Below are 24,758 nucleotides of genomic sequence, written 5' to 3'. Positions count from 1 at the left end.
CTCATCTTTAAGGGTCTTTGAGGCCAGGATCGGGTTCATGGCCTGACTTATCAACAGTAGCCGAGGTCCCAAAAGTGAAAAAGCAACTAGGCGTATGACTCGCAAGGTGTCGTATACCTTGGGGCCGCGGTCTTGTCCAACCGTATAACCTTAAGAAAGGTCATATTCTTTCGGGCTAACGTCTGGTCCGAACATATAACCTAAAGGAAGGGCGTATGCTTTGGGATTGACGTCTGGTTCGAGCACGTAACCTTAAAGAAGGTCGTATGTTGTGGTCGGTTGACCGAAGGCTCCTGGCAGTTGGAGGAAATGAGAACATTTACTCAAAAAAATATACAAGGTGAGGGGAACTTTACACTTTTCTTTCATAAATTTTCGCTAAGGTATTTACAACTATATTAATAGTACATTCAGAGATTCTCAGAGCTCATGTGTTCTAGTCGAAAGATGTTGAGTCCTATTGCATGCTTGATTTTGTTGGGTCCTTCGCAGTTTAGGCCAAGCTTTCTGACGCCAGGCTCAAGGGCCATGACTTTTTTTAGGACGAGTCGCTTTCCTTGAAGTGACGCTCTTTGACTTAGGAGTTGTAGTATCTTACAACTTTCCATTGATATACCACAACCTTGATTTAGTCTTGTTCTTGAACACCTTCCAGTAGGTCAAGGTTGTTCCTTAACTCATCACTGTTCTCGGCTTCCTGGTAGGCCTCAGTTTGGAGCATTAGTTGGCCGATCTCCATTGGGAAGATAGCCTCTGTCCCATATGTCAGGTTGAAGGGGGTTTCACATGTGGCAATCCAAGGTTTTGTTCAGTATGCCTAGAGGATATTGTATAGTTCATCCGCCCAATGCCCTTTGACTCTGTCTAATCTTGCCTTCCGTCCATCTAGGATTGTCCCATTGGTGACCTCGGTTAGCCCATTAGTTTGAGGGTAGCTGACTGATATGTAATGTTGCTTTATCCCTAGGCTTCCACACCTTTATCTAAACTTGGTGTCGTCTAACTATCGGTCATTATCAGTGACGAGCATGTATGGGATGCCAAACCGATAGATGATACTCTTCCAGAAGAAGCTTTGGATCGTTTTAGCCATAATGGTCACCAAGGCCTTGGCTTCAATCCACTTGGTGAAGTAGTCTACTACCACGATGAGGTATCTCTTGTTTCCCATAGTCGAGGGTAAATGTTTAAGGAGGTCCATACCCCACTTTGCAAAGGGCCATGGGCTATTGAAGGCCAAAAGGATCATTGCAGGCTAATGAAGGATGCTAGAATGCCTTTGGCATTGGTCACACTTTTATACCAACTCAATAGCATCCTTTTAGATGGTCGACCAAAAGTATCCTTGCATGAGTTCTTTCTATGCTAGGGCTTTTCCCCCAGATGATTGCCGTAGATGCTTTCATGGATTTCTCTTAGCACATATTCGCCCTCGTCTCGGCGGAGACATCTGAGATAGGGCATGGTGAAGGATATTTTGTACATATTTTCCTCAAGTATGTCATATTGTGTTGATTGTCATCGAACTCTCTTTGCCTCATTCTTGTTTGACGGTAACTGTTCATGTTGCAAGTAGGTGAAAATGGGATCCATCCAGTAAGGCTCAACTTGGACGGGGCACAGTTGTTTCTCTTGGATGATAGGATGTGTCAAGCTTTCGATGTGCACAGAGCGGCCGAGGGCCGACCATGGGTAGCTGCCAAGTTTTGACAGGGCATTGGCTTGTGTGTTCTTAGCCTATGTAACCTAGTGCATGGAAAAGTGTTGAAAGTGGCTAGTTAGCTCTCAAACTTTGTTCAAGTACTTGGCCATATTTGGCTCTCTAGCTTCATACTCTCCTTTCACCTGATTGACAACCAATTGTGAGTTGCTGAAGACTTTGACGTACTTGCTTCCAAGGTCTTTTGTGAGCTGGAGGCCGGCTAGTAGGGCCTTGTTCTCGACTTCATTGTTGGAAGCGGGGAAACCAAACCGCAATGCATACTCTAGCTCACTGCTATCCGAGGTGAGAAGTATGAGGTCGGCTTCGCTTCCCTTGGCATTAGAGGATCCATTTATGAACAAAGTCCAAGTCAGCGATTGCGCTTTCTCATGGTTGGGGGCCTAGATATGGCAATGGTTGAAGGTGCATTCAACCAAGAAGTTTGCCAATGCTTGCGCTTTTATAGCAGGTCTTGATTGGTGACCAAGATCACTAGCTCAAATGCTTCTTTTTCTACTTCTGGATATCTGGTCTCAACCTCGTGGAGCACGTTGCTGATGTAATATACTGGCCTTTAACCCCCTTTGGCTTCCCAAACTAATATTGAGCTGACGGCCTCATCCCCATCTGAGAGGTACAAGAATAAAGTCTCTCCTAGGAGAGGCCTCATGAGCAAGGGTGGTGACATGAGGTAGGACTTTACCTCTTCGAAGGCTTTCTGGCACTCTTTTGTCCATTGGAAATCCTTTAACCTCTTGATGGCTCGGAAGAAGGGTATGCACCGGTTGGCCGACTTGGGCATGAATTGGTTGAGGGCCACAATTTGGTTGATGAGCCTCTAAGGACATGAATCAGCCTAATTGTTCGTTCCTGAGGTCAAGCCCCTCTAGGGGTAAGGCTTCCTTGTTCTTGCCTTTTAGCGTTGCCATGTAGTATTGCCAGCAGCTTGCTGGTTCACCCTAACCTCTCCTACACCAAGCTATGTGGGGAATTTCATAACGATGTGGTAAGATGAGACAATCGCCTTGAATGTGTGAAGGGTCGACCTTCCTATGATAGCATTGTAGGGCTAGCCTATCTTCACGACTAAGAACTCAGTCATCTAAGTGACATGCCGAGGTTTAGTCCCTATGGTGACTAGTAGGGTTATCTTTCCTTCAATCCTAGTAGTTGCTCTAGAGAAGTCGATGAGTGGCACGTCAATGGGTTGTAGCTGGTCTGGTGTCAATTGCATCTTCTCAAACATCTTATATAACAGGATGTCAGTTGAGGAGCCGTTGTCTATGAGGATCATCTTCACCATGAAGTTGGCGATGGTCATTAACACCACCAACGCATCATCATGGGGCACGGATACCCTCGTAAGTCATCGTCCAAGAAGGAAATGAGGTCCTCCAGTCTTGAATTTTTTGTTACTTGGCCCTAGATGTTGTACTGCCGAACGTATGTCTTTTGAGATGAAGTGGATGCTCCCTTTGAGGTTGAGCCTCCGGATATGACTTCGATGACTCCGGCCAAGGGGTATGATTATGGGGCTCAACCTGTGGCTGCTGGGAGGACGATACTGGGGCATCACCTTCAACAATGTACTTTAAGTGCCCACGGTGAATGAGGGACTCAATCTCGTTCTTGAGTTTGTAGCAGTCCCTAGTGTCGTGGTGGTACCACGGTAGTACTTGCAGTACTTCAGGTTCCCCCTTCTCAGGTTCCTCTTCAATTTGGCCGATCACTTCATGAATTCCTCCTTCCCTACTTGCATTAGTATATGTGTTCGGAAGGAGTTTAGTGGCATGTACTTATTGAAGGAAGGGGTTGATGACTTCTTCTCTCCACCTTTTTTGGTAGGACCATCATGGTTGTCGTCTCTTTCCTTTTTCTTATTGTCATTGGGCCCTCAGTCAACTTTTGGTTCTTGGAGGCACTTGTTGGCTTCGGTCTCTTCGAAGGTGGTGTACTTTTGAACTTTCTTCAAGAACTCGGCTTTGGTATTAGGCAGGGTCTTTTATATGGACCAACTAAGGGGTTTGGGTCGGAGGCCACTGATGGCTGCATGCATAGAGACTGAGGGGTCTACGTCCTTGACCTCGAGTTCTTCTTAGTTGAACCTCTTCATATATGCTTGAAGGCTTTCCCCGCGCTTCTGCTTGACGGACATCAGGGAGATGACGATTTTCTGGCACCGTTGACTATTCATACAGTGGCCCAGGAAGAGGTCCACAAATTGTTCCTAGGAGCTGATGAAGTGTGGAGGTAGTGTGGAGAACCATCGGGTGTTGCTCCCTTCAACATGGCTTGGAAGGCTCCGCACATGAGGGCGTTGGAGTACCCGTGTAGAAGCATGATGGCATGGAAGCTTTCGAGGTGGCCCTTAGGGTCAATGCTCTCGCCGTAGGTCTCCAATGCTGGGGCCTTGAAATTTGGCGGGAGGGGCTCAAAGTGAATGACATCTATGAACGCCTCCATTCGGTTGGATGAGGCAGGGCAACTGGTGGAGGTGTCACCTCGACCCTCCTTTACTTGCTGAAGTTTGTCATGAAGGGTGCCACTTTTTGCTTGAATGTCTCCGAGGAGCTAGTCGATGTAGGGCATCATTGCTTTAGAATGATCCTGGTTCTCTCGTACGCGGGACAAGCTGGCCTTGTTCCCAGAGTGCTTGGACGTCGGCATGTCTTGAACCTTGTGAGCTTAGCGATCATTGAGGAGGTAAGAGACTAGTGAGGTAGAGGCATGGTGTCGGCCTCCCACCTTCGGAGGGGGGCTATGGTGGCCTAAGCGTCCGTTGATGTCCCGATTGGTTATAGCGTGACGGTGCTGATAGTTGCGATTCTTGTGATCGGCATGGGGTCCTACGGGGTTGCCCCCTTAGCTGGGGAGCCTGGGTCTTGGAACAGGGCTTTGTAGCCCGTCGACTACGACTATGGGAATCTGAGGAGTCGGCCCCTTTTTGGGCCTCCCAAGCATTAGCTTAGCGGGGTATGGATGGATCGCTCTTCGCGTTGCCCGTGGCTTCCGGCAGGGCGGATACCTTGTGGGTGGCTTCCTGTTGGGTGCCCTATGTTGTCTAATTATTGGTCTAGGTTGTCTAGCCTGCTTAGGACTAGCTCGAACTGGTCAATTGTGACTAAGTTTCAAATGTCAGGGACGGGGTCTTCCTTGTCAGCCATTTTAGGGATGCTAGTTGATTAAATTAGACTAGTTTTTTCTTGAGGGAATGTTTTGAAGACTTTTCCATAGATAACACCAATTGTTGCTGCCAAATATGGAGTTGAGGACAACAACATAATTTTCAGCGTCCGAGGCCAACGTGTCCAAGCTGTTGAAGAAAAAAGGTGTCAGAGGCCCTGGGAGTTATCCCAGGGGCAGATGAAGGGAAGGGTGATCCATCATATGGATGGCCAAACCATGCAAGGAGGTTGGGCGAAATTTCAAAAATTTCTTTCACCCTTTCGGGAATCCTATTCCTAGTTTTAGAAAAATTGGAAGAGGAATACCTGATACGGAATCCATGTAAAAAGCTCATTCCAATGTAGGTGTTCACGCCCAAAGAGGGTACCAAATCCTTCCTCTACTGAAGATGACACAGCTTAGGGTGAAGCATAATCTACAAGGGGATTCTTCAACAAGAAACCAAATTCTTTAGCAAGAATTATGTATGGATGTGAGTACACTTTTAAGATTGTTTCTTCCACCAAGAAACAATATCAAGATCCAATCTTGATCACTCAAAGAGGTGGAGATCAAACAAGGTAGGGCGGCAAGAACAGAGAATGAGAGAACTGAATGCAGAATAGTCAATCAAATTGTATGTCATTTTCCAATTCACCCTCTTCCTTTTATATAGACATTAAAGAGTTAATCTCCTAATTTGATTAGGAGTTTCTTAATCCAAATCTTTATGTGAATCTAGATTCTTTAAGTGATAAGGCTTATCCCTTATTTTATTAGCAAATTAGGATCAACTTCTCCTAATCCAATTAGGAGTTTCCTAATCCAAATCTTTATTTGGATATGGACTCTTTAAGTGGATAAGAGTTATCCTCTTATCCTTATCTGTTGATCCATACCCAGATTCACCTTCTATTTAAATTAATCAAATTAACCCAGTTCGAAATGGGCTTTAGGCCCATTAAGCATTCAGGTTCACTTCCTTTAATGCTAGTTAGCTTGGCTCTCTTTGAATGGCGTAGGACCGTATCATTGATCTCCACAAAAACCATATGGGTTTAGCCTATCCTTTGTTACAAGGCCTGTCCGAATAAACCCCTGAACCCATCAACATGGGTTCTTAATGGGCCCAACATTTACATTAAATGGTCCCTAAGTCCAAACACCTTATGAAGGCTCAGGGATTATGGACTTAACTGAGATTAGCCCATCAGGTTTATTATCCCTAAATGGTCTTACACTTAACCTCTCAACCCTTAATGATCATACATTGCCTGACAAGAGATGGCCTCTCCCTCGGCTGCACAGTATAGTGTTGCACTCTTTACTCACATGGATCCCAGGAATTAAAACCTTTTGCAAACAATTTGTGAAACCATAATATATATATCTCTATATAAATATATTTTGCAAAACAAATCTTAACAAGTTTGAAATCATCTGCCGACAGTTTAGGTTTCCATCAGAGAGAGTGCATTCCTTGATTGTTCACTTTGTTCGACAAAGGGGCTGATTCTGTCATTATGATCACCCACTTAGGTGAATTCTTAGACTGCCCCAATATACCCAAGTTTTGACCCCTCTAAGGATCTCACTGATTGGCATATCAAAGACAGCCCAATCCGACAGCTAGTGCAATGCCATAATCGAGTCTAGGGGTCATGTGTAACTTTCCAATTTTGTCCATCTGTCTCTAAGGTCTAAGGCAGCACTGGAATTTGATCCGGTTCAGAGTTTCAAGTAAACTCACACTACATGTGCTTCAAGTCTCACCCTGGCATAGTGTGGTATAGTGTTGCACTCTTTACTCACATGGATCTCAGGAATTAAAACCTTTTGCAAACAATTTGTGAAACCATAATATGTATATCTCTATATAAATATATTTTGCAAAACAAATCTTAACAAGTTTGAAATCATCTGCCGATAGTTTAGGTTTCCATCAGAGAGAGTGCATTCCTTGATCGTTCACTTTGTCCGACAAAAGGGGCTGATTCTGTCATTATGATCACCCACTTAGGTGAATTCTTAGACTGCCCCAACATACCCAAGTTTTGACCCCTCTAAGGATCTCACTGATTGGCATATCAAAGACAGCCCAATTCGACAGCTAGTGCAATACCATAATCGAGTCTAGGGGTCATGTGTAACTTTCCAATTTTGTCCATCTGTCTCTAAGGTCCAAGGCAGCACTAGAATTTGATCCCGTTCAGAGTTTCAAGTAAACTCACACTATATGTGCTTCAAGTCTCACCCTGGCAGCTGAGACAAGCCACCCCAACCTACTTGGAAGCACATTAGTATTAGCCTTGATAGGACAAACGTCCCCAGGTCTATCCAATGACTATGAATATTCTAAATTAACACGAATCTCATAAGTGTCCAGTTTAAGGGTATTACACAGAAACACACCATATAACATGAATCAAATATGTACTTTTATTCATTTACCATAAATGTCATAATGTACATCAAGCTAATTGGAGATAAGGGCATACACTGTCTAATAGCAGAGACTCCGATGGTCAAGTTAGCCGAGATTTGTGAAGGACCGGACCACGCAAAAAAGAAGACTTAGAGTTTAAGTTCTAGTGTATATTTATCTCAATGTAGAAACCCTTTTTTATAGTTAGAATCACCAGAGGAATAATTGGGAACAATAGTAGCGGTTACTAGTGGTTGGTGATGAATGACTAAGATATATCTAATTGATGCCACGTGTCAAGATCTACGGATTGGCCCAATACCACTATATGAATTACTATTTTTGTATATATGCATGGTAGATATTTGCATTAGTCTGTTTTCTTTATAGAGAGGGGGGCGTACGGAAGAACTAACAAGTATATCATACATATATATATGTATATACATGGATACGGGCCATACGGCTAATAAATGAGGTCAAGAGTGCAATTTGGTATCATCTGAGTTTGAGGAATTGTTAAATTTGCATTAGCCGTATGGCCTGTATCCATATACATATATCCATGTATGATATACTTGTTAGTCTCCCGTGCGCCCAACTTTTGGTGATTTCTTCCTATTATTACGAAAAGAAAAGAGATACATTCTTTTGACGCGTGGCAAACAGTTATTAGTTCAAGTAAGCCACGTGCAGTGGTACGTGGGTTCATTTTATGCACTAGCGGCTTGGAGGTGGGATCTGCTCCGCCTCACAGCGACCTTACAGCCACATCCCACCTGCATTGGGAACATATATGATTAATAATAATATTTTCAATACATAGTAGGATGTGCCTGTGAGATTAGTGTGAGACGCCATATGTGTGGAGTAGATCTGGTCTCAGCGATTAAATGCCAATCAGCTATTTGGTAATATCTTCTATTGATAGTAGTGGAGACTTTAGTAAGTTGGAATCAAATCCTGCTTGCACTCGAGTTGGGAGGTTTATGGGTTGGGGATGGACTACCCCCATTGTGTAGCCCTTCAAGAAAAGCGGCTAGGATGGGAAATGGAAAGATGAATTTGGGCCTTTGCCTCTATTGGTCCAAGTTGTCCCGGTTCCATGAGGTGGAAGTAAGGGTGGTCACGAGTCAAGTTATTCATAAGTTATTTGAGTTCGGCTTGGTTTGAGCCGAACTCAAACCTGATATATAGACTCGTTTACTAGTGGAGTCGAGCTTGAACTTAATAAAACTTGGCTCATGAGGCTCGCGAGCCTAATCAAATATGTGTACATAGGGTGTCATCTTAACTATAGAGGGAGACATTGGCTCAGCATCTCGATAACAGAGGGAGACTTCAGTTCAGCACCGTGGCTGCTAGAAAAACCTCAATTCGATACTTTATCAGTTAAAAAAGACCTCAACTTGGCACCTTTAGCCTCAATCAAAGTTAGCCAAACTCGAAACTAATCGAACTCGAACTTTAAATAACCAAATATTCGACTCGGCTAAACTTGAAATGATTAAAATATATAGCCTCCTACTACGTGGCGCAAAGCGTAAGCCGCGCCGCCGCGGACGTTTATGTACGTCCTAGAGAATGGGCTCATGGGCTGGACTCTATTTGAGTGGTGATCCAATTATAGTGCTTAATAATGAACATGTGGCAGTTTACGAATATCGTAATTTCTGATCGCCGCCTTTCGTGTGCAGAAGAGAATTTCCCTTGATGGAAAAACAGTAAAACTACTACTCCGCTCTCTCTCTCCATCTATCTGTCTATCTATATAATTTACCGAGAGAAGATACCTACTTTTAGAGATGGAATCGATGCCTGTAAATTGGGAAGCTCTTGATTCTCTGGTTGTCGATTTTGCGAAATCTGAAAACTTGATAGAAGATTCAATCTCTTCTCCTTCTTCCTCTCCTTCTTCTCCCTCTTCCCCGTCGTCTTTGTCTTACCGCTCGCGTCTGCTAATTCGCCAGATCCGACGGTCACTGGAAATCGGAGATGTCGATGCTGCTATCAATCTTCTTCGGATCCATGCTCCATTTGTTCTCCATGATCATCGACTTCTCTTTCGATTGCAAAAGCAGGTAATGCAATTTTTTTTGTTCGTAGCGGTGGGGGGGGGGCGAAAATTGTTTGCTTGGGATTACTTTCTGATTTCTAATACTCTTTGCAAAATAAATAAAAAAAAAGAAATTTATCGAGCTTCTGAGGAGGGGGACTGCCAAAGATCGTGATTCTGCAATTGAGTGCCTGCGCAAAGAACTTGCTCCTTGTGCTCTCGATGCCTATCCGGTATTTTTACTCTACCTTCATGATATTCTCGTTCATATCATCGTCATCATCATCCAAGCCTTATCCCAAGTATGGAGTCGGCTATTTTCTCGTTCATATGCCATTTTTCTATATAAGTCTTTCATCAGCACTACTATTGATGTGGCACTTGAAAGTTAATGTGTATTATTATTAATATTTCTAGATTTTTTTTTTTTGTTATTTGTGTTACATAGAGACTAGAACTATGTAAGTAGATGAATTTGTTAATGGTTTGCGATATCGTGCTTGTTTGATTTGTGAATTTCTTGGTGGCTATTTTTTAATATTGTCAAGTTAAAAATAAATCACTCTGGTATACTATCAGATCAAGAACGATATAATTTTTTATTTTTGCTGGTTCACTGGGTATTTTGATGTAAATTTCTAGTTTGCCACCTAGTCGGCAATTGCCAAACTTCCTTGTGCACTGCCCATTGGTTACTCAGATTGAAGATATTTTTTCTTCTTCTTTTAGAAGGTGGTAACATGGGTTCTGTAGCCCAGAATGAATGAATTTCACAAGAGAAGAACTGTTGTTTAAAGAACACCTAAACTAACACTGACGTCGTTCTTTCAAAATTATCTTGCCTATCTTCCCTGCGAAGGAGGCAATAAGTCTTTTTTTTTTTCTAGTTGATTTCCTCCATAAATTATGTTGCAAAAAATATTTTCCATAAATTTTACATAAGCTGTGGATGGTAAATGCAGATATTAGGACTTTAGGTTGAATGATTCTAGGTTTGTTTCTCTTTCTCTATATTTTCTTTCTATTCTAGAAGCACCCATTATAGCCATCAACAAACAACAACCATAAATTCTTCGTTAAAAGAGTTCATTCAACATCACTAAAGACAAGAATCAGTTGAGGTAAGTCCTTATAGCCAAATTGTTTAAATCTCATTCTTTCATTGGATTTTCTTAGATAGAATCCCTTTTCTCTCAATATCCCCACTCTATATTGGGTGGAAACCCAATATAATTCAGTTTCCTTCCATCTTTTAATTCTATAAACAATTTCTGGAAACTCTAATTCTTCTACATCCTAGAATTTCCATCTTTGTGCCTGACCTCTAATTTCCGTCATATTAGATTTCCCACCATAAGTCTATCACATTTCAAGCTACAAAAGTTCACCCAAAAACTTTATCTAGAATCCTAGTTTTTTAGTATAAAATTTATGGATTTTCTTTTTTTTTCTTGCTAAGTAAACTTATGGATTTTATTCACAAGGCAGATTTTGTGCAAGGTGTACTCAAAATCCTACCAAGCTTGGTGATCTCCTACATCCTTATATTCTAAATCTGCCTATGAAATTTCATAGAAAAAATTCCAAACATAGCTTTCTTTTCCTCAATTTCAAACTTTTCGTGGTTTTGAGAAAAGCCTGTAGTTCTTATAGGTAAACAAGAGTGTTTTACTTTTTGCCTTTTATCATAGACTATGCATTTAGATTTTCTCATTATTACTGTTATTAATATCATCATGATTATTATAATGAATGTTTATGTACACACATACACATATACACATATGGGCACACCTATATATAGAGTTTAGACTCCTCAATGAACTTATGATGTATTATTAATTAATAATCTTATCTGCTATAGATTCTGACATATGCTTGTGTTTATGTTTAAGGAAGCATATGAAGAGTTTAAGCATGTTCTTCTTGCACTTATATTTGACAAAGATGATCAGGCCTCACCTGTGGCAAATGAGGTGTGTATAAATTATGTTTTCACACTCATGGTTATAAAGTTATAACTTTATGGAGCTATGTATGCTTTTCTTTTCAAGTATGATTATGATCTATGGATATGGATATAGCTTTCTGTTTAAGTAGATTTTTATTTTTGTAACAAATAAAAAATAAAAAATTTATTAAAGAAAAAGAGAGTACAAACAGATGATAAGATATCACCCCCCAAAGTAATCAACCAGGACCCAAACAATACAACCCTTTACTTTTCTTAGAAACAGGATTCTTTTCTCATAAATTACAGAAAACAAAAGACAAAAAACCTAACTCAATTCCCAGACCTAAAACCAAAGTAGGATCCAACAATCCCTCTCAAGTCCCCAGCCCAAACATGAAACTTTGTGTTTAAGTAGATATGTGGTGGGAAACATGGCACATCCTGAAATCTAGAAACATGAGCATCGTAAGCACACGCAAGGATATTCTTTTGAACATACTGACAGTCTTTGTATATGCAATATGTGTATGTGCACGTGCAATTTTGGAGTTGATAATAATCATAATGGTTAAAGATGGTGGGTTGCATGATTTCATAAAATACATCACAAAATAAATTCCCATGTGCATATTTCAGAATAAATTAATTAGATAACTAGGCATATATTGAGATACATGAGGATGTAAGTTTCTTCTTTTTCTTCTTTTGATAAATTTATTTGTCTTATTTTAGAAGTTGGCAATGTCCAATATCACGGCTGAGACATGCCAGGACCTTCTGTGGTAGATATGTGCCTGTCGTGCTATGAATCTTTATGGAGAAGCATACCATATAATGTGATTTTCTTTTACTTCTGTGCTATAGGAAAGTTTTCATATATTAGTAGATTTGGAGCCTCTTTAGGGAACATATAAGCACATTTGTACTTGAACATAATAACCGGAAGTTGTTATGAAACATGAGTACCCATGATGGATCTACTTAGTAAAGCGGACTTATTAGCTGTATATCCCTTGTCAACTTTTAAGGAGACATGGTTCTATTTCCTGAGATTCAAGACACGGGTATGGCTTTGGGTACCCTATTGAAGGATAGTTCTTCCTTATTTGGGGATCTTCAGTTCTGCTTGTAATTCTTCTTTTGTCATTGCTGCTTAAAAGTTTTTTTTTTTTTTTGATGAATTTGCTGCTTAAAAGTTTTTGGTAAAACATTTTTTTTTTCAACTTGAAATATTTCCTCACCATGTGGTTCTTGATGGTTTTGGATGTCACACACACACACACACGTATATATGTTTGTTTACTTTCGTTCTTTTTCTCTGTATTTTGTGCTGGGGAAAGGAGGGGATGTTGAACCATGGCATATCACTGTTTACCTTCACCTCATATTAAGATGGAAGCATGTCCATTGACTTCCATAAGGTTGATGGCAAATTATTTTTGGATCCAAGACTCTCTATTGTCATTTGTTATCTTAATATTCTTGTTATATTTGTTTCAGTGGTCTGAAAGAAAGAGGTCTGACATTGCTGGATTATTGTCCTCTGTTCTAAGGGCCCATCTACATGCTTATGACCCAGTCTTTTCGATGACCTTGAGATACTTGATAAGGTCATACCTCAACTTAGTTGCTCTGATTGGCAACAATGTATACACTTTCTGGATGCTAGATTCTTATTGTTCCTTTAAATAACATGCAGTATACACAAGGGATTCTGCTTCCGTCAGGGCATATCATCTCCTATTTCAGATCTTACTGAGAGGTTGCTCCTTGAGGAACGTGATCCCCCTGCAACAACTGAGGAGAGCTTGTATGAGGCACCCCCTTTTGATGAGGTGGATTTATTTATTTACCTTTCATATAGAACTCGTTTGTCTATGTACTCCTTAGGTTTTAATCAGCACCTACATGTCAATTCTTCTTCAGGTTGATATACAAGCCCTTGCACATGCCGTGGAACTTACACGACAAGGTGCAGTTGATAGCTTGCGATTTGCTAAAGGCGATTTAATCCAGGCATTTCAGGTTCTTCATCAATTTTTTATTAATGATTCTATGGATTGATTTTGTGCTTGGGGCATTTCCCTTGCTTGTTATTACATAATCAATCGTGGTGTGGCTTGAATTTTAATGATAGATTAGTATGTCGCTAGACAAATAAAATGTCTTCTTTGGCTGGGAAGTAGGGATGGCAACGGGGCGGGTTCAGGGAGGGTTTTGTGAATCAAAGCCCTCCCTAAAACCCATAACAGGTTGAATTTTCAGAATCCAAACCCTTCCCACAAATGAAAATGCAAAGCCCACCTCAACCCTACCCTCCCCGCATTTGTGGGTGGGGCAGGTTGGGTTGGCATAATGGGTGCAGAACCTGCATCTAATTTCGTATTGTATAAGCAATAAACAAGTGAATCTATGGATTGATTTTGTGCTTGGGGCATTTCCCTTGCTTGTTATTACATAATCAATTGTGGTGTGGCTTGAATTTTAATGATAGATTAGTATGTCGCTAGACAAATAAAATGTCTTCTTTGGCTGGGAAGTAGGGATGGCAACGGGGCGGGTTCAGGGAGGGTTTTGTGAATCCAAGCCCTCCCTAAAACCCATAACAGGTTGAATTTTCAGAATCCAAACCCTTCCCACAAATGAAAATGTAAAGCCCACCTCAACCCTCCCCTCCCCGCATTTGTGGGTGGGGCAGGTTGGGTTGGCATAATGGGTGCAGAACCTGCATCTAATTTCGTATTATATAAGCAATAAACAAGTGAAATAACATGAACAAACATCAGAATTTCCAATTATTTTCTTAAAACATGTAGAAAGCACGTAAGCTATCAATTATCCTTCACATAAAATTCAAAATATTATTAACTTCAACAGCCAATACATAAGTTCATATACTATCAAACAATATGCGGGCGGGAAGGTTGTGCTTAACCTATTACCACACCCTATCTGTACCCATACGAGTTGTAAAATCCTAAAAGCTGTCCCCACCCCAAAATTTGGTTCTCAAGGAAAAAGAACCCACCCCATTGAGGCAATACCAGCCAAGTGGGGTAGAAATTACCACCCCTACCAGTGTTTTAAAAGGCGTGGGAGGCGTATGCCTGGAGGCGCTCCAGGCAAGGCGCTCCCAAAATGCCCAGAGGTGTATGCTAGAGGCACTGGCAACTCTGAGGCATACGCCTTATGTACACCTCATATAAAAAGACTAAAAAAAAGAAAAAGAAAAAAAAGGAAAGGAAAAGAAAAGAAAGGGAAGGGAAATAGAAGAAAAAAAATAGAGAAAAGGAAAGGAAAGGGAGGAGAAGATAAGGGGGAAGAAAGTGATCTGCCCTTGGCCCCTTTGGCTGGGGGGCTTTCAACTAGTGCTGTGCATCTTTATTCTTCTTAATATAAAAGATTTTTATCAAAAATAAAGAAAAAATGAGATCCCCTCTTCCTCTTCTTCCTCCTCCCCTTCCTCTTCCTTCTTCCTCTTGACCCCCTCCTCTTAAGGAGGCTTATGCCTCTTACATTCTGAACTACGCCTCACGCCTCTAGGTAGTGGAACGCCTCGCGTCACACCTCCACATTTTAAAACATTGATCCCTACTAGGAAGTGATATATCCTAATAAGGCCATGGTGCTTAGTTTTAGAAACATTTTCTTATGAGATTTAAGCTAGAGAGTTGGCTGATCTTGGAACAAAATGAAATTAGGGGTGCACAGTGCATGCCATGATCTTATCTCTCTTTTCTTGTGGTAGGGTATCCATTTAGAATTACCCCCATCTCTAAATCATCATATCCTTGTGGTCCATTGCTATAGGAGGGGGATGGTGGTGGTTTGGGGGAATTTATTGGTGAGTGCCCCAGCTTTTGCTGTTTGTTGCTGGGTTATTGGGGGAGCCGGGGAGGTCATTGTTCTTTTTGCCTAGCTGGGTTAAATTTGCAAATGCAGACACATGTCTGAAAAAGAATGCTTCTATTTGAGAGTGGAAATAACCACCCTTTTGATGCTCTTTCTTGAAAGAATACAATGCTACTTGTTTGGAAGAGAAGGCTTGTCATCGGGATGAAACTTGGAAATCCTTTTGAGCTTTTCAAGTTTTCCAGCTAATTCAGCTAGCTTAGGGAATAGATGATAAATATCCTGGTAAACTGGGTAGCACACTCTTAAGCGAAGGAAACTCTAGGAAATTCTCTCAAGTAAGGGTTATCATTGATCTTGTGACTACTCAAATATCTAATTGGGTATTGACTAGGGAGGAATTTAGAGGCATCTCAATTAATTCATTGCCATGGCTGGCAAGCTTCTCTATACCAAACAGAGGGTTGTGCAGGAGTGCCATCTCCCCTTCCATCGAGTGGTGAAGCTCTAAATGGATGCTTGACAGGCCTGTTACTTTCAGGAGTGGTTGAGTCGTTAGAGCATGTGATGGCATGAATATGACAGTTACTCTGGGTTCATTGGGCAAGGGGGTTTTCTTTGAGTTCCAAGAGACTAAATGTTGAGGAAGATCCACATCTAGCTATTGGATGGATGATGTCATGTAAAGGGCCCTAGCCATGGGATCTCCCATTGGAAAAGCTATAGTTTTGGCATCCAGGACTGACCAACTCATTCAGGTGTCTTCCAAGATCAACTAATGCTCTAGCTGATATCTTAACTGGAAGTAAATTAGCATGGTTGGTTGGGGGACTGGCCCACCAGGGTAGCTATCATTTTCCTGAATTATTTGTTTTTTTTCCTTCAGGCACAGTTACATGTTAGTAGCATGAAATGTCTGTACTTGTTTCTCTTTCTTTTTCAGATGCTATAGTAATTTTTGCTTTCTCCATTAATATTGAGAAAGCGAGCTTGAATTGTTTTTACCTCCTTATAGATTATTAATGAATATCATTATTGATTAAAAAAAGCTAGGGTACTTTTATGACTGTTGGTTTACATTTTGAAAAGGTATCTAATTTGTCATTTACCTTGGTTTTTTTTATTTTGCTCAACCTGCATTGTTTCTATATGTTTAGAACCATTTTCTGAAGTAAATAGTGTACTGTTGATGTGGATATTGATGTAGGGAAAGAACCAATGGAGAAAGTAACCAGTTTCCTTCCAATGCGTTATGCAATAGCAATTTTATAACTTTTGAGTTTTTGGGATTTTGGTCATTTGAGTTTTTGAAAGTTATTTTCTAAGTTTATTTATGGCTTAGGGATTGGGTTAATCATCCTGAAGGGTCAAACTAGTTTAAAGAGTCTTATTATGGAGATTTTTGAAGAAGTCGAGAAATCATCTCTCTTGTGGGCAGTGTGGGAAGAGAGAAATAATAGGATTTTCCAAGGGAAAGAAAAATCAGCTCCTGAAGTTATTGAAGGGATCACCATCAAGGCAGTACATTGGCTGAAAACTCTTGACTTGTTCAAGGATGTCTCTATAGATGATTTGACTAGAGGCTGGAGTATTTTAGCAAGGTCTTCTACTTCATCACCTACCATACAAGCAGTTTGGTCCCCTCCTTTGCAGTGTAATGTCAAACTGAACTTTGATGGCAGCTCTCTTGGGAACCCTGGGCCTTCTGGAGTAGGGGGTGTGTTTAGAGACGTGGAAGGAAAAATCCTAGCTATGTATTCTGGTCCAATAGGTTTGGGGGACTTGCTTAGAGCTGAAGTATTGGCTCTCCTCCAAGGGCTCAGATGGGCCAAGCAATTGGGTTTTCAACAGTTAGAAGCAGTGTTCTAAAACCACAAGACGCAAAAATGCGCAAGGGCCAATTTGTGCCTGAGGTGAGAGGCGCACGCCTTTTTGAAGCAAGGTGCAAAAATACGAACAATTGCTAAAAAAAATAAAAAATGTCAAAAAATTAAAAAATGCAAAAAAATATTAAACATAATACTAATAAGAAATTTAACCTTAAATTTTAAAATTAATGGTTTTAAAAACCTATTATCTAAAATTAAAATACATAAACTTAACATGTAAAGCATTTTCAAATGAAAATTTAAAAATAAAACCAAACATATAAAACATTTTCAAGCATGTAAAGCCCACAATTTCTTTTCTCCTCAATTGCAGAAGTTCAAGTAGCTAATGTGATATAAAACATATTACATTCCTGATTCTACGAGTTGCCTTTGTACCATGCCCCTCGAGGCAAGCCCAAACAAGTCCATGTTAGGGCTTAAATTCTTAATTCTCACACAAAAAAATAATGATTTTATAATTTTAATTGCCTTCTAAGAAGATATTTTACTAAGATGAATGAATGAATAACATTAGCAAATAGGGGGGGCGGAGCCCCTAGCCCAGCTGCTAGGTTCAGAAAAAGCAAGAAAATGTACAGTTTTCAAAAGGCGCACGCCTAGGCCAAGGCGCAAGGCACATCAGGCGCGCACCAGGCATGCGCCTTTTGAAAGTGCTGCACCTAGGACCTAGGCGAGGCGCCTACCCTAAAATGCACCTCGCCGGTGCGCCTAGGCACGCCTTTTAAATTGGTTTGAAGTTTGTTTGAAGTTTGTTTGAAGTTACCTGCAGGTAAGAGTATGATCTTACCTCTCTCTTTCTCTCTGATTAGATTTCTTTGAAGGTTCAATCTTTCTTCTCTTTCTATTCTCTATTTTGGATCTAAATCTCTCTTTCCTATATTTCAAATCCTTAATCCCTCCTTCACAGTAAGGGGGATTAACATCAAACATTGTTCTACTTCAGTTTATTGCATTAAAGTCAAACTGTGCATTCATATAAGCTATATTTGGAACATTGTTGGGGTTAATAAATGCTTCTCTTTATTTTTTGCTTTTGCATCATGTTGATTGTCTGCAGAATGAACTATGCCGGATGAAACTGGATGTTCCTATGCTTGATGAACTTGTTCATGAATACTGTGTCTACAGAGGAATTGTCAACAGTAGTCTGACATCAAGATCTGGTAATCTTTTCTCCAACTTGCATATTTGTTAACTATTCAATGCATTGATAGTTTCTTATCAAACCACATTTTGGTTTTTCCAGCATCCTGTATTCAAAGCCCTGGTAAACCCCTGGAAATTTATCAGCAAGACTGTGAATGTGGCTCCTCAAGAGGTTGTTCTGTTGACATAGCATATAAATCTGTTGATCACCCTGACACTGAAACGTCCATCTGTAATGCTGAAATGAGTGGTCCTCAAGTAACTAATGCTGATAATTTAAGCATACAATGTGCTGATGTAGAATCACGATTTGCATATGAAGTAATAGGCAACCGTGAAGATTGCAGCACTAGTGAGACACATCAGGCTGAAAATTATAAAGGGTCTCAAAGGAGTAGAAGTCATTCAATTGGACCAAGGAATAGGCGCAAACGATGGAGAGGGAGAACTGAGAAGCTAGACTTTGGCCATGATGATTCTGATACTGTGAGTAGCAAGCAAGAGCTCATCACTCCAACTCCTGCTGTCAACCCAGAAGGATTAGAGGAACAACAGGTATCAACCCGTAAATCTATTTTGATCATCATGCTGCTTTGTATGCTGATGAGTTTCTTGTTACACAGGTTTTGGTAAAACATTCTCCTCCAGAGAATTTCAAGAAAAAGGGGGATTGTAAATATGAGATTGTGCTGGAAATGAAGGAACTAGTTAGTAAGGGAATGGCTGCTGAGGTTGTGGAAGAAGTGAACACCATGGACCCAAACTTTTTTGCACAGAATCCTCTTCTCTTGTTCCAACTTAAGCAGGTAATTGTGGTATGTAGTATGTTTAACATGGGAGAATTTTTTTTTGGAAAAGATAAGGTAAATTTATTAGAAAAACCTAGAGATACAAACAGAAATCTGCCAAGGACAAGGCAGGAATAAGTATTAATAGTTCAAATTTATTAGAAAAAATAAGCAGCCTAGTAAGAGAGTGATTTCATTATCTATGAATTGAGTATTAATAGTTCAAATGGTAAGCTTTTCCGCTGATGGCCTTTGTACTGGTGTCAGGTTGAATTCCTTAAACTAGTCACTAGTGGTGATCATTCTAGTGCTTTAAGGGTTGCATGCTCTTATTTGGGTCCTTTGGCAGCAAGCGATCCAGCTCTGTTAAAGCCTTTGAAAGAAACTTTATTGGCTTTGTTGAAACCTAATGAAGATGCCCTTGCAAAAGGTGTACCTTTATCTGTTCTTGCAACCTCACTCCAGGTAAATGTTATTTGGTTAACACCGTTTGTTCACTCTTTTGTTTTATTGGATACTAAGCTCTCAAACCTATTTGGCTTTATTTATGATAGGCCTGTGAGGCAAGCGCTTACATGTTTAAAACATTGACCATAATGATACCTTTGGCCATGCAAGTTTTGCTTTTGCATCGTTCCTGTCTGAGCTTTTTAAGCAAGTTGCTGTATAATAAGCAGTGGACATGTCATTGATTCTCTATGTATCTTCTGCATTATATTTTTGTTGAACTGATTAGCAAGTTACCTAGAATGTACAGTAGCCTCTTGTCATTTTGTAAACCACACAATTTCCTTCTCATTGACCTTTATAAATCTTTTTCAATTTATTCACTAAAGAAAAAGAATTACCAAGATATCAACAGTAATTTCATCTGAAATGTAGCTTTCCAATGTTCTCCTTGCAAAACAGAGGCTTGGTTCTACTACACCTCAAACAACATGTATAAAATCATCATTGAAAAGCTGGCACAATGTTAAAAGTAGGCAACCAATCAAAAAGAGACAGAGATGCATTGGAACAGAAGTTAACCCATCAGAAGGGCTTGAGGGCAGCCACACCTCAAAAAATGGTTAAATCATACTTTGTCACTTTGTATTAGAATAATACTTGGCATCTTCACCTGTGCTTCCTTTTTCAATAAACTAATTCAGCCTACAACCTTGGGTTTAATTCTCCTGGTAAAAAGAGATTTGGAGCAAGCCAATTCCACAAAAATTCCGGCCCTTTGTTGGAAGGTCTTTCTTGGGAAGATTAATACCTGTGACTTGCTGCAGGAAAGAAGGCCAAACAAATGTGTCGGGACATGTTTGTTGTGTTTGCAAAGCTAGTGGAGAAAGTATATCCCATTTGTTTATTCAGTGTACTTTTGTGTTTTGTGTTTGGAGCTTTTCTGTTCTTTTTTTGGTTGTAGGTGGACTCCTCCCTAGGATGTGGTGGTCTCTTTGATCCAAACTTCCTGAGACAGTCAAAGAAGAGAGGAAGGATTCTGTGGAAAGCAATGAGAGCAGCACTGATTTGAAATATTTGGGAAGAAAGGAACAGGGAAATCTTGGGTAAAAACCTTGGAAATCTTCCATGATTTCTCCTTTAATGACATTTTGAGATCATGGAAGGAAGTGGAAAATTCGGCTCAAGAGAAAGAAAGGGTGGTTATTGGAATGGAGACCGCCAACACCTAATGCTGTGAAACTAAATTTTGATGGAAGCTTTTTTTGGGAAATGAAGGGCTGAATTGTGTGTATTTCGAGGGACAGATGGTGAGATACTAGCACTTTATTCTGGTCCTGTAGAGCAAAGAGATCCATTGACAGAAGGATTATTGGCTTTGTTTCAAGGGCTGAAATTCGGAAAACAGTTTGGTTTTCAGAGGTTAGAAGTGGAAGGGGACTCCCAGGTGGTTATTTCCTGGACAAAATTTCATAGCCAAACTCCTTGGGTTTACAGGCAAGGATCAGGAAATTGAAAGTTTAACGAGGTTATTGAGTGTTACTTTTAAATGGGTGAGAAGAACTGCAAATGGCATGGCAGATGCTTTCGCTAAACAGGGGGCAAACTGGGAGCACTTGTTTTGGGCTAAATTGTAAGGCTGGTTTTGGGGACTGCAGTTCTAGTTGTATTTGGTTATTCCTATGGGTGTTGGTAAATTACCCACAGAATTGTAAACTCAGGTTTTATATAATGCTTAATATAATTTACCTTTGCTGATAAAAAAAGCTGGATATTTTGAATTGCAAATTATTATCTATGGTTATTCCTATGTCTTTGACATCTGTATACAGTTGATTATGATATATGACTCGAGTTACACTGATATATTCTCTGTTAGATTTTGCAGAATGCAACCTAAACCAATTTCATGCTATTTTATTGATAGCTAAAAGATCTGTGAAGTTACTGACGTAATAACTTGCTAACTTCTTGGTCATTTATAGAAGAATACCTAACTTGTGATGTGAGAGCTTCTGGAAAATTTTAGCCATACTCCAATTTCCAAAATATTGTGTAAACATAGTTGTCAAGGTGATGCCTAGGCGGGTGCCTAGGTGACAAGGCGTCCTTTGAGGCTTGCCTCGCCTAATTGCGAAGCAGTTTTGTACTATGTATTGTAAAATACTTTTTTATTCTTTATTTTTTGACATTATAATTATAAAATAGGCACTATTAAACTAAAATATTCATTTTGTGTGTTTATATACTAATTTGTTTTTATTATTTTCTTATTTGTTAGGACTTAATCAATACAAACATTGCTAAATGCTGTATTGAACCCTCAAAGACTTTAAAACCCGAACCAATAAGAGCTTAAAATTTTGTCTAATCAACACGCTTTCTACCACCACCACCACTACTACTACTACTTTTTCTTTTCTTCTTTTCCTATAACAAAAATAAGGGCTCAGCCCCTATATTTTTTGAATTTTCTTTTCCTTCTTTTTTTTTCTTCTCATGAATATGTTGATTTTCTATACTTTAACATGTACTCTATACTTTTTTTATGAAAATTATGAATAATTATTAAGGAAATATGGCTATGGTACCTAGGGAACTACCCTGGGATCTATGTTTCTATATAAAAAAATTCATCGCCTAGGCGATTAGGCGACAGGGCACCCCTCGGTCGCCCAGCCTCGCCTTGGCGCCTTGAAAACTGTGTAAATATCTTAACAAATTGTGGTTTCTTCCATGTTTCAATATTGCAATATGGGTCACATCTACTTTCCACTAGTTCAAAATCATTGTGAAGTGTATTTTGATATTGTGTAGGTTGCAATGGGTAGGAGGCTTGGCATTGAAGAACCACAACTAATGAAGATAATGAGAGCAACACTTCACTCGCATAATGAATGGTTCAGGATTCAACTGTGTAAAGACCGTTTTGAAGGACTTCTTAGGATTGACACATTGAAAGAAATTAACACTCCCTTACTTATTGATGTTACATCAAAGGCAAATGCAGATACTTCCACAACTGGATCTTCCCAAATTACCATATCTTCAAGCAGCAGGATGCCAGAAGATGGCGGCAGCCCAAGTCAAGTGTCATCAAGGGATGTTATATGTGATGAGAGTGCAATACTTAAAGTAATGGTGAGTTCTGACAATGATAATCTTCTTGCACATATGGTAATCTTTTTGTGATCTCATTATGGTAACTTGTTTTTTGGTTCACATTATCTCCCAAGGACAAAGAAATAATAACTCTGTCCATGTCAAGCCTATGGAATTGTTTTCTTTCTTTTGATAATGAGAATCCAATAATCCAATAGAATCCGTGGAATACAGAAGAAAAGAATTAGGTACCTCAAAAAGAAGGGGGGATCTCAAAGCACATACATGTCTCTCAAATTATATCTCTTGCTAAATAACTGAACGATACGATAAGTTCCTTATGCAGTCCACAGTTACTTGGGACAAAAGCATGTACTGCACTTCTCTACGATCGCCCTTAATTTTCTTGAAGGCGCGGGGGGGTAGGTGTGGTAAAAAGAATGTCTGCTGTTGCTGCATTGTTGGGGACCATCACAAGCTTACCTCAGTGAAGGATGGTAATTTCTCCAAGCACATGGGCCCATGCTTGGCTTCCATGTAGCTGTTGTCTCAACATATAGCAACAGAATTTAGACGTGCTTCCATTAAAACAATAAATCCAGACTTTCATTTTAAATGTTTTAAAAACAATAATGTCTTAAAATGCTACATTTTCACGTAATATAAGTTCACTTTGATCATGTTTATAGATTTCCTATCAGAAATATACCATAATAACTGTTGTTAGAAAACTGAAACTGTCAACAGTAACTGTGGTATGAGATCTAGACCTCCTTACCGAAGGAACATAATTTCTTATTTCCCTATCTTTTTTTTTTACCTTTATCTCACCTTTTTAATTTTCCCTGCAGAAGCTATAGATCATTCCTTGATGCCATTTGTAATGCTTATATATCTTGATTTTTTTTTTCCACAAAAGCTTTTCTGCTAAATTGAAACATTTATTGTATTGTGATTATCTGCAGGAATTTCTTGCTTTGCCAAGGGCTGATGCCATTAGTCTTCTAGCACAGTACAATGGAAATGCCGAGACTGTAATACAGCAAATATTTGCATAGTCATGTACAATTGTAATCTAACTGCCTTTATATTTCATTTATTTTATTCAGTATAGTATTTTCTTCAATTTGTGTCATTGCCTCTCAGCTGTAAATATATGCATGGCCGGTGAAGTTGTGCAATAGTGCCACTGGCTTTTCTGGTAAAATGACTTGTACCATTTCTGTACCCAAGAATTTTTTTGGGTATGGTTGTGTAGATTATGCCCATAGGATACTAAACAGTCGTTGGATTGATTCACATATGTTTATCTAATGAAGGATACATGACTGGTTGCCCTTCATTGTTGTTCTTTGGAGCATCGATTTGCTTCTTTCGTCTTTCTTTTACCCCTCAAACCCAATATGAGATAGGATTAGCTGAACGCATTAGCTCTTACCAGTCATAAAATACATGGGGCCTACAATCATTCAACTTCTCTGGGCCTCGTGTATTTTATCACGGGTGTGGAGCGCTATCATTGGTTTCCACAGCCTGCTAAACAGCTAAAAGTGTTTAGCTAATCCGAATTCCCCAAGGACGTTGCCTGAAACCCTGAGATACTACAGAAAGACAGCTGCCTCTGAAACTTAGGCTCAGCTTAGAAAGACCGCAAATACAAACATGTACAGTGCAAAGCCTTGCATTTTATATTTCTGAACCTATTTTACATATTTGTATTTGCACTCTTTCCAAATTGAGCCTAGTGTGATTTTTCAGGTTAGGGTTACATGGATTCAGGAACAAGATAAAGTAGATCCATATTTGATTTGTCTTATATTCAAATTTAAATTGGATCTTATCCTTCCGACTTGTATCGGATTCTTTGACCTTACCACGGAGAACCTGCAGTCACGAGGGTTGGATCCCACACGGCCAACACCTCCATATTGGGATGCCAAGTACCATATTAACCCAGTCGGAGGGATGCCAAGTACCATCTCAGCCACTGGGTTAACAGCTTGGATTGGATGATGGTGGGTCCATATTTGATCCAATTCTGGGATTTATATAGTTAAATGTTTCTGGCTTTGTATCCCAGGTTAGCATGAGAGTCGAGGCATGCAGAGTTATGCTACATGACGGCTTTAACAGATCTCATGTAATCTTAATAAGAGAGCTTTTTGTTCCCTTATGCTATGTTTGGTTTGAAGGAAAAGGTAGGGAAAGGAAGGAAAACATAGGGAAACC

General features: G+C 39.9%; 1 protein-coding gene across 2 annotated transcripts; it reads left to right on the top strand.

The window, feature by feature from the left end:
* The first annotated feature begins 8,982 nt into the window (after positions 1-8,982).
* LOC104610594 (Ran-binding protein in the microtubule-organising centre protein) lies at positions 8,983-23,871 on the top strand. 2 transcript variants are annotated; one of them, XM_010277297.3, is made up of 12 exons: positions 8,987-9,373; positions 9,480-9,581; positions 11,244-11,324; positions 12,803-12,912; positions 13,002-13,137; positions 13,229-13,327; positions 18,104-18,209; positions 18,293-18,747; positions 18,816-18,998; positions 19,248-19,445; positions 22,245-22,568; positions 23,495-23,871. In XM_010277297.3, exons 1-12 carry the CDS (start codon positions 9,098-9,100, stop codon positions 23,585-23,587), a joined length of 2,163 nt encoding a protein of 720 aa, XP_010275599.1. In that variant the 5' UTR covers positions 8,987-9,097; the 3' UTR covers positions 23,588-23,871. The 2 variants fall into 2 exon arrangements, with proteins under 2 accessions (XP_088745595.1, XP_010275599.1); XM_088889469.1 differs by lacking the exons at positions 22,245-22,568; positions 23,495-23,871 and adding an exon at positions 20,392-20,647 and having other exon boundaries at positions 8,983-9,373.
* The last annotated feature ends 887 nt before the right edge of the window (positions 23,872-24,758 follow it).

Source organism: Nelumbo nucifera, chromosome 1 (assembly GCF_055504915.1).
Source record: "Nelumbo nucifera cultivar China Antique chromosome 1, China Antique-T2T, whole genome shotgun sequence".
NCBI lineage: Eukaryota > Viridiplantae > Streptophyta > Magnoliopsida > Proteales > Nelumbonaceae > Nelumbo > Nelumbo nucifera.
The sequence above is the reverse complement of the archived record's forward strand: the minus strand, read 5'-3'. Positions and strand labels throughout refer to the sequence as shown.

Bases quoted from the DNA above. Each gene is read 5' to 3' on its own strand.
- LOC104610594 (XM_010277297.3), top strand. From the start codon at position 9,098: ATGGAATCGATGCCTGTAAATTGGGAAGCTCTTGATTCTCTGGTTGTC. The intron at 9,374-9,479 runs GTAATGCAATTT...ATAAAAAAAAAG, and splicing joins TCTTTCGATTGCAAAAGCAG to AAATTTATCGAGCTTCTGAG. The intron at 18,748-18,815 runs GTATCAACCCGT...CTTGTTACACAG, and splicing joins AAGGATTAGAGGAACAACAG to GTTTTGGTAAAACATTCTCC.